The sequence below is a fragment of the Abrus precatorius genome, unplaced genomic scaffold (assembly GCF_003935025.1).
Source record: "Abrus precatorius isolate BTA unplaced genomic scaffold, Abrus_2018 Scaffold8, whole genome shotgun sequence".
Taxonomy (NCBI): domain Eukaryota; kingdom Viridiplantae; phylum Streptophyta; class Magnoliopsida; order Fabales; family Fabaceae; genus Abrus; species Abrus precatorius.
The window spans coordinates 18,319,120-18,333,925 of record NW_020874428.1 but is presented as its reverse complement, the minus strand read 5'-3'; the positions used below and the strand labels follow the sequence as shown (position 1 = coordinate 18,333,925).

Below are 14,806 nucleotides of genomic sequence, written 5' to 3'. Positions count from 1 at the left end.
TGATCTTCAAGAAAGAAAAGAATTTTTAAATAAATTCAAAGAGGTTTTAGAATCTAAACCCAAACCCAAAGAGTATTTTACCACAAATAAATTTGATATTACAAATATTTTCAAAAGATTAGAAAAGAATTCTAATATTAAACCAACCACTATTCAGGATCTCCAGATTGAGATTAATAATCTCAAGAAAGAGATCAGAGATATTAAAGAACAACAACAAATTCATCAAGTTATTCTTTCCCAATTAGAGGATGAATATTGAGAAGGAAGAACTTCTGGAAGATAATGATTCTGTAAAGGTCAATTCTGGTAATCTGGAAGAAACCTTTATGTGTCTGATCAACAAGGTCAAGATACAAAAATTTTACATTAACATTAGAATCATTATTGATGATTTTGTTCTTAATACTTTGACCCTTTTTGATACAGGTGCTGATTCAAATTGTATTTTAGAAGGTTTAATACCTACAAAATACTTTGAGAAAACTTCTGAAAAACTCAGCACTGCTAGTGGTTCGAAACTTAAAATTAATTATAAGCTTTCCAAAGGCATAATAGAAAATCAAGGGCATAAGATTGAAACAAACATTCTTCTTGTGAAAAATCTAAAAAATGAAGTTATTTTGGGAACACCTTTTATTAAAGCCCTCTTCCCATTACAAATTTCAAAAGATGGAATTTCTACTTTTCATTTAGGAAAGCAAATAACTTTCAGATTTTCCAGCAAACCTATTACTAAAAATATCAATTCTATCCAAAATAAAATTAATCAAATTAATTTTCTGAAAGAAGAAGTTTCTTTTGCCAACATTGAGAAACAATTACAAAGTCCTTCACTTCAAAAGAAAATCCAATCCCTTTTAGGAAATATTCAAACTTCTATCTGTTCTGACCTGCCTAGCGCATTCTGGAATAGAAAGAAACACATCGTTAGTCTTCCTTACGAGTCAGGTTTTAAAGATAGCCAATGCTAGGCCAATTCAAATGAATGAAGAGCTACTCCAATATTGTCAGAAAGAGATCAAAGATCTCTTAGACAAAAACCTTATCAAAAAAAGTAAGAGTCCTTGGTCATGTTCTGCTTTTTATGTTAATAAACCAGCAGAAATTGAGAGAGGAACTTACAGGTTAGTTATCAATTACAAACCCCTCAATCAAGCTCTCTAATGGATTAGACATCCTATACCTAACAAGAAAGGTCTTCTTAACAGATTAAATTCTGCTAAGATCTTTTCAAAATTTGATATGAAATCTGAATTTTGGCAAATCCAGATATGTGAAAGTGATAAGTACAAAACTGCCTTCACCGTCCCCTTCGGGCATTACGAATGGAATGTTATGCCTTTCGATTTAAAAAATGCTCCTTCTAAATTTCAAAAAATTATGAATGACATTTTCAATCCTTATTCAAAATTTGTCATTGTCTACATTGATGATGTTTTAATTTTTTCTCATTCCATTGATCCACATTTCAAACACATAAATGTTTTTATCAATGTTATCAAGCACAATGAACTTGCTGTTTCCAAGTCTAAAATTACTCTCTTTCAAACCAATATTAGATTCCTTGGTCATAATATTCACCAGGGAACTATCATACCGATCAGTAGATCCATTGAATTTGCTGATAAATTTCTTGATAGAATCCTAGACAAAACCCAGCTCCAAAGATTTTTAGGATGTCTCAATTATGTAGGTGATTTCATTCCACACCTCAACAATATTATTAAGCCTTTACATGATAGGCTTAAGAAGAATCCTTCTTCATGGACTAATGTTCACACCAATGTCGTAAAAGAAATAAAAAATAGAGTCAGAAAGATAAATTGTCTTTATCTTCCTATTCCTCAAGCTTTCAAAATTGTTGAAACTGATGCCTCTGACATAGGTTATGGTGGCATTCTCAAACAAAGAATTGTCGCAGAAGCATATCATTTCATATACTTCAAAACATTGGAATTCTGCACAACAGAATTATTCAACTGTTAAAAAAGAAGTTTTAGCAATTGTTTTATGCATTTCAAAATTTCAATCTTATTTACTAAATCAAAAATTTCTTATTCGGGTAGATTGCAAGTCTGCTAAAGAAATTTTACAGAAAGATGTTAAAAATCTTGCCTCAAAACAGATCTTTGCGAGATGGCAAGCAATTTTGAATGTTTTTTATTTTGATATTGAATATCTCAAAGGCACCTTCAATTCTCTTCCTGACTATCTTACCCATGAATATTTACAGGACAAGTGAAATGCCTAGAAAGGTAACTACCCCTTCTAGGGGAGGAACATCCAGAGGTGGAAGAGTTAGACTCGCTCTGACTCTTAACAAATCAAAACCACAATCTGCTTCGACAAATTCAAAACCTTCTTCTGGGTCATCTACCCCCATTGAGTCATCGACTCAGAAAGCAATCCAAATTGTTGAGTCATCAACACAGCAATCTGGAACTCCAAAAGAATCTTTCAAAAAGACTAATTCTTCTGTCAAACCCACTAAACAAACTAAAGCATATTATGTTTTCCCAATCAGCACACTCTTAGTCATCCAACAAGGAAGCCTGAGTAGCCTACCAAAGAAATCATGGGCTGACATTGCCTCTGAAGAAGACATGAAAATAGATTTAGCAAGCCTAAACACCATACTCCAGTCTTTCAATCAATCCCAGAAAACAATAGTCAATCCAAAAAAAACAGAAGGAACCCTTGACCTTCAAAAAGGCAAACAAAAATCCACTAACCATTATGTGGCCAAAGGAAAATTTTCCTCAGTCATACAAATGGAACCCGAATTTTGGGATAAAAATCCATACAAAGCCATTACCAAAGCCTTCCCTCCTGGATTCCATTTTAGACCTTACGCGGCAAATAAAACCAGACAATTCTATGAGTTTATTCTAGTGGATTCAGATTCTGTCTCCATCAAACACTATAAAGACCAAAAAGATCCTTTGATCATAACCCATTCCACAATTCAGATCTTAAAAGTCTTGACTCCAAAGGCTTTTGGAACAAATCTGAATTCTTATAAAAAATTCTCTCAACCTTTTGACCCAGTAGGATATAATTACTGAAATTACATAGATGCATGGACAAGAACTTTCTGGTTCCAGAATAAGCTTAATCGACATTCTTGGTTAATATATTTCAAGAAGAATCAGAGTTATGACTTTCCAAATTGGTTTCTCCAATGGTGGGACTATTTTGGGCCAATCGAAGAAATCCTTCCTACACCTGTCAAAGAAGGATACAGAATTTATAAGGGCAGATATCTGCGAGAATCAAGAATTCCAGCAGACCTCAAGTATTTCACTGACTTTGCCTTAGCATAGGTATTCTCATGGCAGTATAGATACGGCAAGACAAAAAATGAAGATACTCTCCTATTACTTCACAGGTATTCCTTGTGAAATGGTGGAATCAATTCAATGCTGACCATGCTGGTCCAAAAGGTGTTGCTGAATATTTTGGCAAAAATCCAAAATTATTAAATTTAGCAGATCTAGCAACATTCCAATTCCTAAACCAGAAATAAAAAATTGCAGCCTTTTTATCAAGCTATGATTCAAAAGAAAAGATGAAGGAAAATATGCAAGATGTTCTTCTTCTCCTACAAAGCCAAGAAGAAGGAGAATTCTCTACAAAACAAGATGCCAATATACAAGACATGTACCAAAATGAAGATGACTGCTTCGGTATTGACATCCAAGAACTTTAAAATACGTACTGTAGTAAATAGTTCTAGTTACCAACCGGAACTGTAGAAATAGTACTCAAATTTTTTCTTTAAAAAGAGTCCTCGACAATGTTGTGAGGCACCTTTTCATTAAGCAACATTAGAGAGAGAAACTAGTGAGAAGTGCTCTGAGAATATTTCTTGTAAGCTTTTCTCCAAATTTTTAATAAAAGTTTGTTGTTTCTTGTTATTTTTCTCTCTTCTCCCTCTTAGCCGGTTCTGTTCGAACTACCGTCGTCTGTCTTTCTTCTCTTCTCCCTCCACTAGATCTGTGCCGGTTCTACTGTCGTTCTAGTTTCTTATGTTTTAAATTTACTACTTTAAATTCCTGCACTTTACATTCTGCATTTCATTTAGTAGTCCTCCTACTGCCTACTTTCGTTTCAGTCTATTTTATTTTCCTTTGATCCACTTCGGGTTTTCTGGTATATATATATATATATATATATATAGTCACACACACTTAGAAATTCATTTCTAAGCAGAATTCTATCTAAAAAAAGCAAACCAAAACAGCAACAAGGGTGTCGAGAGAGGGGGATTTTGATTTTAGATAAAGAGACCAACAAGGGTGTCGAGATAGGGATTTTGATTTTAGGGAAAGAGTCAACAAGGTGTCAAGAGAGGGATTTTGATTTTAGGGAAAGAGAAGCCAACAGGTCTAATAATTTTTGTACTAGAAATTACCGGCAATTTTTATTAATGGTCATAGAAGATTAACCTTTTATTAATCAATATTAAATCAATATATTAACTTATATTTGAAAATAATTTAGTGGCAAATTATTTATGGTTACTAAATAATTGTCACTAAAAGTTATTTTCATTGTATGGGTAAAAGTATCAATTGAAAAGAGTCTGGCACTTATATATCAGTTTATAAGTTTACAACACATATGTGTTGGCATATTGATTTTTGAAATTTGTGTATGTTGGCCACTATATATCCGACACTTAACACGTGGTCCATGCTTCCGAACACACCATTACCCTACAGTTAAAGAACTAATACACTTTTTTACCTAATGTAAGTACAATATTGAAAATGTAAATTATTATCTCTTTTAATTTAATGTGTTTTTAATATTTTCTATTATTGTTTGTTTAAATAGTTAATATATTTTTCTAAGTTTTTTTAGTTCTTTTTATTTTGATATGCAGGATGACTGAAAATTGTGGTTATTTTATATTAGAATGAAAGAGTGTACGAAGAAAATAAGGGTATAATATTTAAAGGGAACAAGAAGATGATTAAAATAGAACGTAAAATTACTTTCAAGATGTTGAAAAGAAAGATACATATAAAATTGAGATTGTCTAGTAGTAATGTAATTTTTAGACTAATTTCAGGAATTTTAGTTGATGTAGGAAGTGGAGACTACACAATTTTAGATGTATATGATGATGAAGACATTGACTACATGATAAGTGTATGTCAACAAAGACATCAAAGAAATGTAGTTGAATTATATATGAATATTACAGTTGATCAAACTTCTCATGCTGTTACACAATCATTTGGTTTAAATTTATCACTCTCACTTGTTAATGTTAGTGACAATGAAGAAGAGTATGCAACTGGAAGAGGTAATATATAATATTTTTTGAAAACAATATTATATTTCAAATTTACTAATTTATTAATAAATATGTCAATATAGGATTTGCAGATGAAGAAGATGACTATGAAGATGAAGGACAAATTTGTTTAAACAATTTTTTTAATACTGATTTGGATTATGGTTTTGATTCAATGATCAATATTTTAAACATTGAAAGAAATGGCGATGTGCAACAACAATCAATAGGTATTATTTTATATTAAATTGATTGTGAAATTTTATTAACTAACATTGAAGGAGTTTAATAAAGATTCTATAACACCTTTTTGGAATGTAAGTTTACATTACACTGCTATTAATTGGAAACACCTTGATCAAGAATTAGATTTTTCTAAGTTTCATTCATCACAATCATAGATACAAAGATATGCATTATATGTCTGGCAACTCTTTGACTCTAAAGAGGATGTTAAAATGGCGATAAAACATTATGCAATGAGGAAACATTAAACATTTTTTGTGGTTGAGTCAAAAGCAATAACTCATATTGTGAAGTGTGTGAATCATAATACCGGATGTCCTTGGAGAATAAGAGCATTATTGTCAAAAAATACAAATAGGTGAAAAATTACAAAATAAGGTGGTACACATACATGTGTAAATACAATGATTTCTCAAGAACACAAAAAGTTGGATTCTAATTTTATTTTTTCATGCATTCTTAGTACTGGATTTGAATTGATGTCATTTTTATTTTATTTTTTAAATGATGTTTAAATATTTTTAGCTAAGATATTAATATTTTTTCTAATGACAGGTATGGTGAAACAAGAACCGTCAGTACTAGTTTCATTAATCCAAGAGAGAATAAGTGGACAATTTGGGTATTCAATTTCTTACAAAAAGGCATGGAAAGCAAACAAAAAGCAATTGTGACAATATTTGGTGATTAAAATGAATCATATGCGACATTGCTAAGATGGTTAGAATACATATAATTACATGCTTTGGGTCGTTTTACAAAATTGAGACCAATGATTATGTTAGAGATAATGTAGTGGATAATAGATTCAGAGCCTTTCATCGATTGTTTTAGTCATTTAGGCAATATCGTGAAGCATTCAAATTCTGTAAGCCTATAATACAAGCAGACGGTACAGTTTTGTATAGTAAGTACACGCAAACATTGATAATTGTTATAACTCAAGATAGCAATAAGAATGTGCTTCCTATGGTGTTTGCCATTATTGAAGGAGAAACATAATTAGCATAAGAATGGTTCCTAACGATGATAATTCGTCTGAATGTTATTGAGAAGACCAATATATGTTTGATATATGATCGTCATCAAAATATTGAGGATGTTGTGTCTAGCCCACACATTGTGTGGCAACCCTCTAATGCTTACCATATTTATTGCATTCGTCACATTACAAGCAATTTCAATAAAACATCTAAAAATACCACCTTGAAGAGTAATCTTATCAAATTAAGTAAGTTATTCCTATCATTTGTGTATTTAGATTAATTAATTAATTTATATGTTTTGCACCATTAACCCTATATTTTCTTTAAATATAGCACATACACCCTACAAGCAAAGATTTGAAGCGAAACTTAATATATTTTGTTCTCATTCTCCTGAAATTCAAACTTAAATTCACAACATATCAAAAGAAAAGTGGAGTTTGGCTTATGATAATGAAGGGCATCATTATAGCCACATGACTACTAATTTGTCAAAGTCTATGAATAAGATTTTAAAAGGGCCAAGAAACTTCCTAACTACTGCCCTAGTCAAAGCAACGTATGCTAGATTGGTCGAGTATTTTGTGAAACATGGTGAGAGTGCAATGAATGACATGAATAATGGATCAAGATATTATACTAATTTAATTGAAGCTATAAAAAAAATTAACAAGAAGCATCTTCACATTAAATTCATCATTATGACATACAAAGAAAAATATTTAAAGTTGAAAATGGTTTTTAATCCTATGACACAGAGATAATCATAAGTGGAGTGTATTAAAATTATCAACTAAAATAATTTAATCAATAACATTTCTTCTTGTTTGCCTTATAGTATTATGAATTTTCTCCTCACTTCTTTTTCTACACTTTATAAGCATTTGAAACTCATTTCCTTCTATTATTAGTTTCAATACAAAATTTATAATTAAAATAATATGTGATTCAGGTTAAACTTAGACTGTCCAAGTGACCAGAGTCAATTTTTTTTAAAATTTGCTTCTTGATTCTTGTTATTGAAAGTTGTAACTAATTTTTCCTTAAAAGAATATAACAATTAAAATTTATTTTATTTTTAGCAAAAAAATTATATTTTAGGGATGTAATTATATTGTTATAACAAATGATAGTTAGATATATAATTAAGTAAATAAATAAAAGTCATGGTAAGAAGAACTTAAAATCACTTTAATTGTTAAGCTAGTTAAAAGTTATATATGAACTTGTAGCTAAAAACTTACAAATGTATAAATAGTTTATAAAATTAAAATTGTTTGATAAACTAATTGTGCAACATATTATAACTAACTAATTTGTATTAAATGATTATAAGAGACATGTAATACTATTCATAATATAATATTAAAATTAGATATTATTCATATTATTTTATTTATTTACTATCAATTAATTAATTAAATAATTATATAAAAAATAAAAAAAATTCTCTTTACATATGTTTTGATCGTGAAATATTTTTAAGTTATACTTTTTTTAATATAAATAATTTAGATAAAAGGATATAAAAAAAAATAGAAGAAAAAAGAAGAAATGAGACATTCAAGAAGATGTGTGTGTGTATAAAGTCTTAATTTTGTAAATGATAAATTGTCATTTTAAAAAAATGAAGAGTAAAAATATTAAGTGTGTGTGTGTGTAAAGTTTTAATTTTGTAAATGAAAAGTTGTCATTTTTGAAAAAAAAGAGTAAAAATATTGATAGTTAATTTTTAAAAGCTAAATATTTTTTTAGATAAATTTTAAAAAAATAACTTTCAAAAACTACAAGTTCCGTTCATTTTTCTTTATTTACTAATCAGTTTTACAAGTTCATTTACTTAAAAAAAAAAAACATTTAAAATCATTTGCTTGCTGTTGTTTTCAAAAATTAAATTATTTATTGTTTGATTAGCATTGTTACGTATTAATGAAACAAATTTATTTCAATGTATGTGAAGGAGAAATTAAAATGTTTTATTTTTTTCTGAAAAAAAGTGGTTCAAAACAGTTACCTAAATATATTGGGCCGAGCCCGTATGCAATGGTGTAAAAGCTAGATCCGATAGGAAAACGTATGATAGGAATAACCCAATAACTGAGCAAAATTGTTGGAGATAAAAAATAATAATAAAAGAACAAAATTGTTGACAAAAAATAAAAAGAACAAAATTGTAATAATGATTAACAACAATGGTACCGTTAATCAAAACTAGAGCCAGTAAAAAGAGTTTTAGTTTAAGGACCAATCCTATCTAATTTTAAAATAATTTATTTAAGTCTACCACTATACTAATTAAAAAAAATTAATTAGACTTAAAATATGTAGGTCAAAATGAAGATAGCTTTAATAGCTAAACTGAATATAGCTTTGAGTTATTTTTGGCCCTAAAAACACTCAAAATCTATCATTCTAAATTTTTAATTAAATATAAATCTTCATTTAGATATGCATTTGTTATTAAACGTGCATTTGTTGATAGTTCAACCTTTTCTTTTCCTTTTCTTTAGTTTTTTTATTTTCATATAGCGTCATTTTAACTAAAAATTAAATTAAACACACTGCAAAGTATATTATTATTAATTAATAAAACTATTAACATCATTAATTTTAAACATATAAAAATAATTTTTTAAGAAAATACTATTATTAAATATTTAAAATTAATCTTAAAAATTAATAAAAATAAAAATTTTATAACCTAATTGAATATATGTATAAATGTGTTTATTTTAATATTAATAGTTAAATTTTTTAGTCATAATTATTAAATTTTTAATATATTTTAAAACGTTCACTTATTTGTTATGTGAAAAAATACACATACTTAAAATTGTTCATCTTTAAAATAGGTTTCTTTTAACTTTATTAGTTTTCTGGTTAATTATTTTAAAAAATTGCCATAAAATATATAAATTATGATGTAAACTTTGTATGAATAATAAATATCATTATAAAACGTGTTTCTAAATTTACATATGTACTTACACAATAGAAAAATTTTAAAAATAGTAAAAAATAAATGTTATTGTTATTAAATTCTTTTTTGTGGTTTCTTTACCATTCATTGTATTACACTATACCAACTGGATGATATAACTAACTTAATTACGACTTAAAATATTATAATTTTATGATAAAATAAAAAATAATATTAAATTTAAATTATTCAAAGAATTATATTATATAGATTTATATCTAAAAATAAAAAAATAGATACAAAAAATATACTGATTTCATTTTGTATTACTACCTAACTACCAATAAATTTAGTATAAATAATTTAATAAAAATAATTTATTTAATTATACTAAATAATAAAATATAATATTTTTTTGAGATGCATGCATTGATAATAAATGGCATGTAAAACAATTTCTTTTTATATAAAACAATAATAAGTAAGAAACATTAACGTACAAAAAAAAAACTTATAAAAAACATCTTAACGAGTTTTGAATGAATTATAAATAATTTTTTAATTCAATTAAGGATTATAAATATAAATTTTAGAGAATAATATATAAAAATATCACTATTATTTAATAATAATAAAGTTTTATGTATTGATATATATATATAATAATTTTTTATTATTATTATGATAGAACTTTTATTTAGTTATATATAATAAATTAAAATATTTTTTGAATTTTACTTTGATCTTAATTTTATTTAATATTGAAGACACATTAGTTATATATAAATTTTTACAAATTAGACAATTTTTATTATGTAAGTCATTGATGTATACGTTAATAATTTTATTTAATCACAAAATTCTAACTCTAATTCTAATTCTGTGGACTTTTTAGTTCATAAAATTGTTAATTTATTAAACTTTTTTACCAAATTAGAATAATTAAATTTTTTGAAAGCTCTAACCAAAAATCATACATAAATAAAAAAGGAAAAAACATTGATCATACTGTAAGATAAAAAAAAACGTTAATCATGTTAGACTAAACAAAGTTTTGTACCTTATATGGGCACAATTTATGATGCTGCTTTTTTTCTTCCTTTAAGGAAGGGAGTGGGGATTGAAACAAAATTGAGCAAATAAATGCCAACCATCTCCAATCTTTCATGTTCATGCCGATAGACCAATTGCTAAAGAAAGCATTTAATAATTTAAAACATGACAAGTTGGGGGGAAAAGTCACGATATCTTAATTTATTTTAATTTGTAATTCTTTCAGTTGACAGTCAAATTTTAATGATTCCCTTTGTTTTTACAACTTTCATCATCGTTCTTTGCACGGTTTAATCGCCCTGTGGAGATGTGAACATTTTAAAGAAAAGCTTAAAAATAATAATATTTATAACAAAAACTATTAAGGAATATAATTCAAAAATATTATATTAAAATTTAGAATTATATTTGTATTCACGAGAGAGAGTCGTAATTGTACTTTCTTTGGTTAACCAAACTTCCGTATTGATTATTACCACAAGCATGACAGGATATAACAAGTAAGCTAAAGTTTTTCATATTGTTTTATAACCCTTAATCTATTTTAATTAAGCTTCTTGTATAGTGTAAACATTGCTAAAAAGATCTCAAAAATAAACCAGAAAGAAAAAAAAATGAGAAAAAGGTTAATATTTGTATTATTTATAATAAATATTTTCTTATATTAAATAGGAATAAATTAAATAAATTAATTTTTATATAAAAATAGACTGTTATACATAATAACAAAATATAAAAAGTTAAAAAAAAAATTCTATATTCTCACGTTAAAAAGTAAATTGCACTCTTTACATAGATAGAATATATTATATAAAAGAAAGTAAATTTAAAAAGTGCTTTATTCTCAAAAATTAGGTTTAACGAATATATAATAGAGATAGATTTAATATTCTATGCGGCTTTTTTAAGCACATCTATTTAAAATACTCAAACATCGTTCGTTTTGATTTCTTTTGTTCTTGACCATCCAAAAAAGTTTATTTTATATATATATATATATATATATATATATATTTTAATCACTGGAATAGAAGTTGGTAAATGACAAATTGATTCAAAAGAATGACATTTGATTCGAAAACTGTATTTAAATTTAAAAGTTTATATATCAACATTACGCACCTGATACTGCGATTCATGTATCAAAATAAATTAATATATATATGCTCTTGATCTCTATGTCGAACTAAGCCCTTCCGCGATCAATTTTGTCCTTAACTATTGTTTTGAACGTTTATTTAACCCCTATTTTTATCCTTTTTAAATTAATTTTTTCTTTTGAATTTTTTTTTAAGATAAAAAGAAAATTAAGCAGAAAGAAACTTTTAATCAGTAATATATAATTTTTTTAATGTTATTCATAGCTAATTTTTATAATTAAAAATGAATATAAAAATATTTGAAATCAATCAAAATTTAAAAACTAAATATATTATTACACCTAAAGCTTATTAAATGCGTTTAATTTTTTCCGTACTCGCATTTAAAATTCAAGAGCTTATTGATAATTGAGTTAGGGTCCGCACGCCAAGCACGTGTTAAGCGTTGATAAAAGAGAATCGTTTTAAAAGAATGCACACTTGTTATTCGAGCCATCTTCTTCTCGCTTTTGCAGTAACCTGCCATGGGTGAAGAAGAAGACCATTCTGTAGCTACCAGAACCGCCACAACCACAACCACAAACACAAAATCAAACTCAAAGAAACTTACCCTAATCCCATTAATATTTCTCATCTATTTCGAAGTTGCGGGTGGTCCTTATGGCGAAGAACCAGCGGTTCAAGCTGCGGGTCCCCTTTTAGCCCTTCTTGGATTCCTCATATTCCCTTTCATATGGAGTATCCCTGAAGCTCTCATAACCGCCGAGTTAACTACCGCTTTTCCCGGTAACGGTGGTTTCGTCATATGGGCCGAACGGGCTTTCGGTCCAATCTGGGGCTCTCTTATGGGCACGTGGAAATTCCTCAGCGGTGTCATCAACATTGCTTCTTTTCCCGTTCTCTGCATCGACTATGTCAAGAAAATCTTCCCCGTTTTTGATTCTGGTTGGCCTCGTTACGTGGCAATTCTTGGGTCAACGCTTGCTCTCTCTTTTCTGAATTACACTGGTCTTACAATTGTTGGGTATGTTGCTGTTTTGCTTGCAATTGTTTCTCTTTCTCCTTTTGTGTTAATGTCTCTTATTGCCATTCCAAAGATTAAACCGCGTAGATGGGTTAGTTTGGGCCAGAAGGGTGTCAAGAAAGATTGGAACTTGTTCTTCAATACCCTTTTTTGGAACTTGAATTTTTGGGACAATGTTAGTACTTTAGCAGGGGAAGTTGATAGACCCCAGAAGACTTTTCCTTTGGCTCTTCTTGTTGCTGTGATCTTCACTTGTGTTTCTTACTTGATTCCACTCTTTGCTGTTACTGGGTCTGTTTCTGTGGACCAGAGTGAGTGGGAAACTGGGTTCCATGCACAAGCTGCAGAGATTATTGCTGGGAAATGGTTGAAAATTTGGATTGAAGTTGGGGCAGTGTTGTCTGCAATTGGATTATTTGAAGCACAATTAAGTAGCAGTGCTTACCAGATTCTGGGCATGGCTGAGATAGGGATTTTGCCTAAATTTTTTGGGGTTCGGTCCAAATGGTTCAATACACCTTGGTTAGGTATTTTGGTGTCTACTTTGATAACAATTGGAGTTTCTTACATGAACTTCACAGATATCATTTCCTCTGCGAATTTTTTGTACAGTTTGGGCATGCTGTTGGAATTTGCTTCATTTCTTTGGTTGAGATGGAAGTCACCCACTAGAAACAGGCCTTATCGGATTCCTTTGAAGCTCCCATTGCTTGTGATAATGTGTTTGATACCATCTGGGTTTCTGATTTTGATAATGGTTATAGCTACAAAAACTGTTTATCTGGTTAGTGGTGTGATGACCGTAGCTGGGATAGGCCTTTTCTTCTTCATAAAATTCTGCAAGACAAAGAAATGGGTTGAGTTCGGCATTGTTAATGAGGAAGCAGCAAAAGATGACGACTTTGAAAGGGATATGTTATGACTTTCAGTAATATCTGTAGTATACACTATAGTAGTTTCGGAGTTATCTGTTATGGGAAAAACAATCCTATTATACTGTCAAATAACACTATTTTTAATGCATTCATGTTGTATCTAGTTGATCAAAATAATACGTTTTATCTTAATTATTTATTTATTTATTTATTTATTGTTCGTGTATTCGTTATAAAAATTGACATATTTTAATTATGGAAAAGTTTCCCAAAATAGCGTGTTCTTGCATGCATAGAAATCAATTCCATTGGAGCCATTAGTCAGAAATTGTACAAGGATGTAAATTACAGCTAAGCAGCTAGTCTTTTGTTTAATGTCATTCTCAAATAGTGTGTCTACATATAAATCTGTCATGGTCTCAATGTATAATGTATCTAAAGGAAATCTTCAATTGTACCAACTAAAATGGGTCCATTGATAATCTAAACAATATTAAACATTGGTTTAATAATTAAAATAATATGTGATACACATTGAACTTGGGGATCTACTATCCAGGTAAACAGGGTCAAAGTTTTAAAATTTGTAGCTTGATTCTTGATAGAAAGTTATGACGAATTAGTTCTTGAGAGAATATAATAATACAACAGTAAGAAATTTATATTTTAGAAATGTAATTTTGTTGTAATAACAAATGGTAGTTAGATATATCATTAAGTAAATAAACGAACTATTGCAAAGAATTTTAGCATTTATATTTGAATTTTCTTTTCGTTTATTCCCTTGTGATTACAGTTAAAGCTATTACCTGCGTTGTTTCTAATAATAAAAATATTTATTGTGTTTGATCATTATTGTTACTTATTTATAAAACAAATGTGTGTGTGTGTGTGTGTGTGTGTGGTCATTGGTCCGAGAAAACTGAAAATATGTGAAGAAGAAATTAAAACGTATTTTATCCGAAAAGCAGTGAAGCCCAAAATCAGTTATCTAAATACATTGGGCCAAGCTCGTATACAATAGTGTAAAAGATCGATCCAATAGGAAAAGGCTTTCTCTCCCATCTGCGAAAGCTGAGGGAGGCCGAAACAAAAATATCATCGTAAAAAAAAAGTAAAACGTTAATCATATTGTCATACCCAAAAATATAAAGCATTAATTATATCGAGCCAAACAATCTTTTGTATTTCATGCATATAACTCATGGTTTTTTTGGTGTAAGATATCTAATAAAACCGTTCTAGAATTGAAATCTCATTTAAAGAAAAAATATCATATATTTAGAGTTGTATA

General features: G+C 28.5%; 1 protein-coding gene across 1 annotated transcript; it reads left to right on the top strand.

The window, feature by feature from the left end:
- Nucleotides 1–12,120: 12,120 nt before the first annotated feature.
- On the top strand, nucleotides 12,121–13,611 carry LOC113847390 (probable polyamine transporter At3g13620). Its single transcript, XM_027476475.1, has one exon. It carries the CDS (start codon nucleotides 12,138–12,140, stop codon nucleotides 13,557–13,559), a length of 1,422 nt encoding a protein of 473 aa, XP_027332276.1. The 5' UTR covers nucleotides 12,121–12,137; the 3' UTR covers nucleotides 13,560–13,611.
- The last annotated feature ends 1,195 nt before the right edge of the window (nucleotides 13,612–14,806 follow it).

Bases quoted from the DNA above. Each gene is read 5' to 3' on its own strand.
- LOC113847390 (XM_027476475.1), top strand. From the start codon at position 12,138: ATGGGTGAAGAAGAAGACCATTCTGTAGCTACCAGAACCGCCACAACC.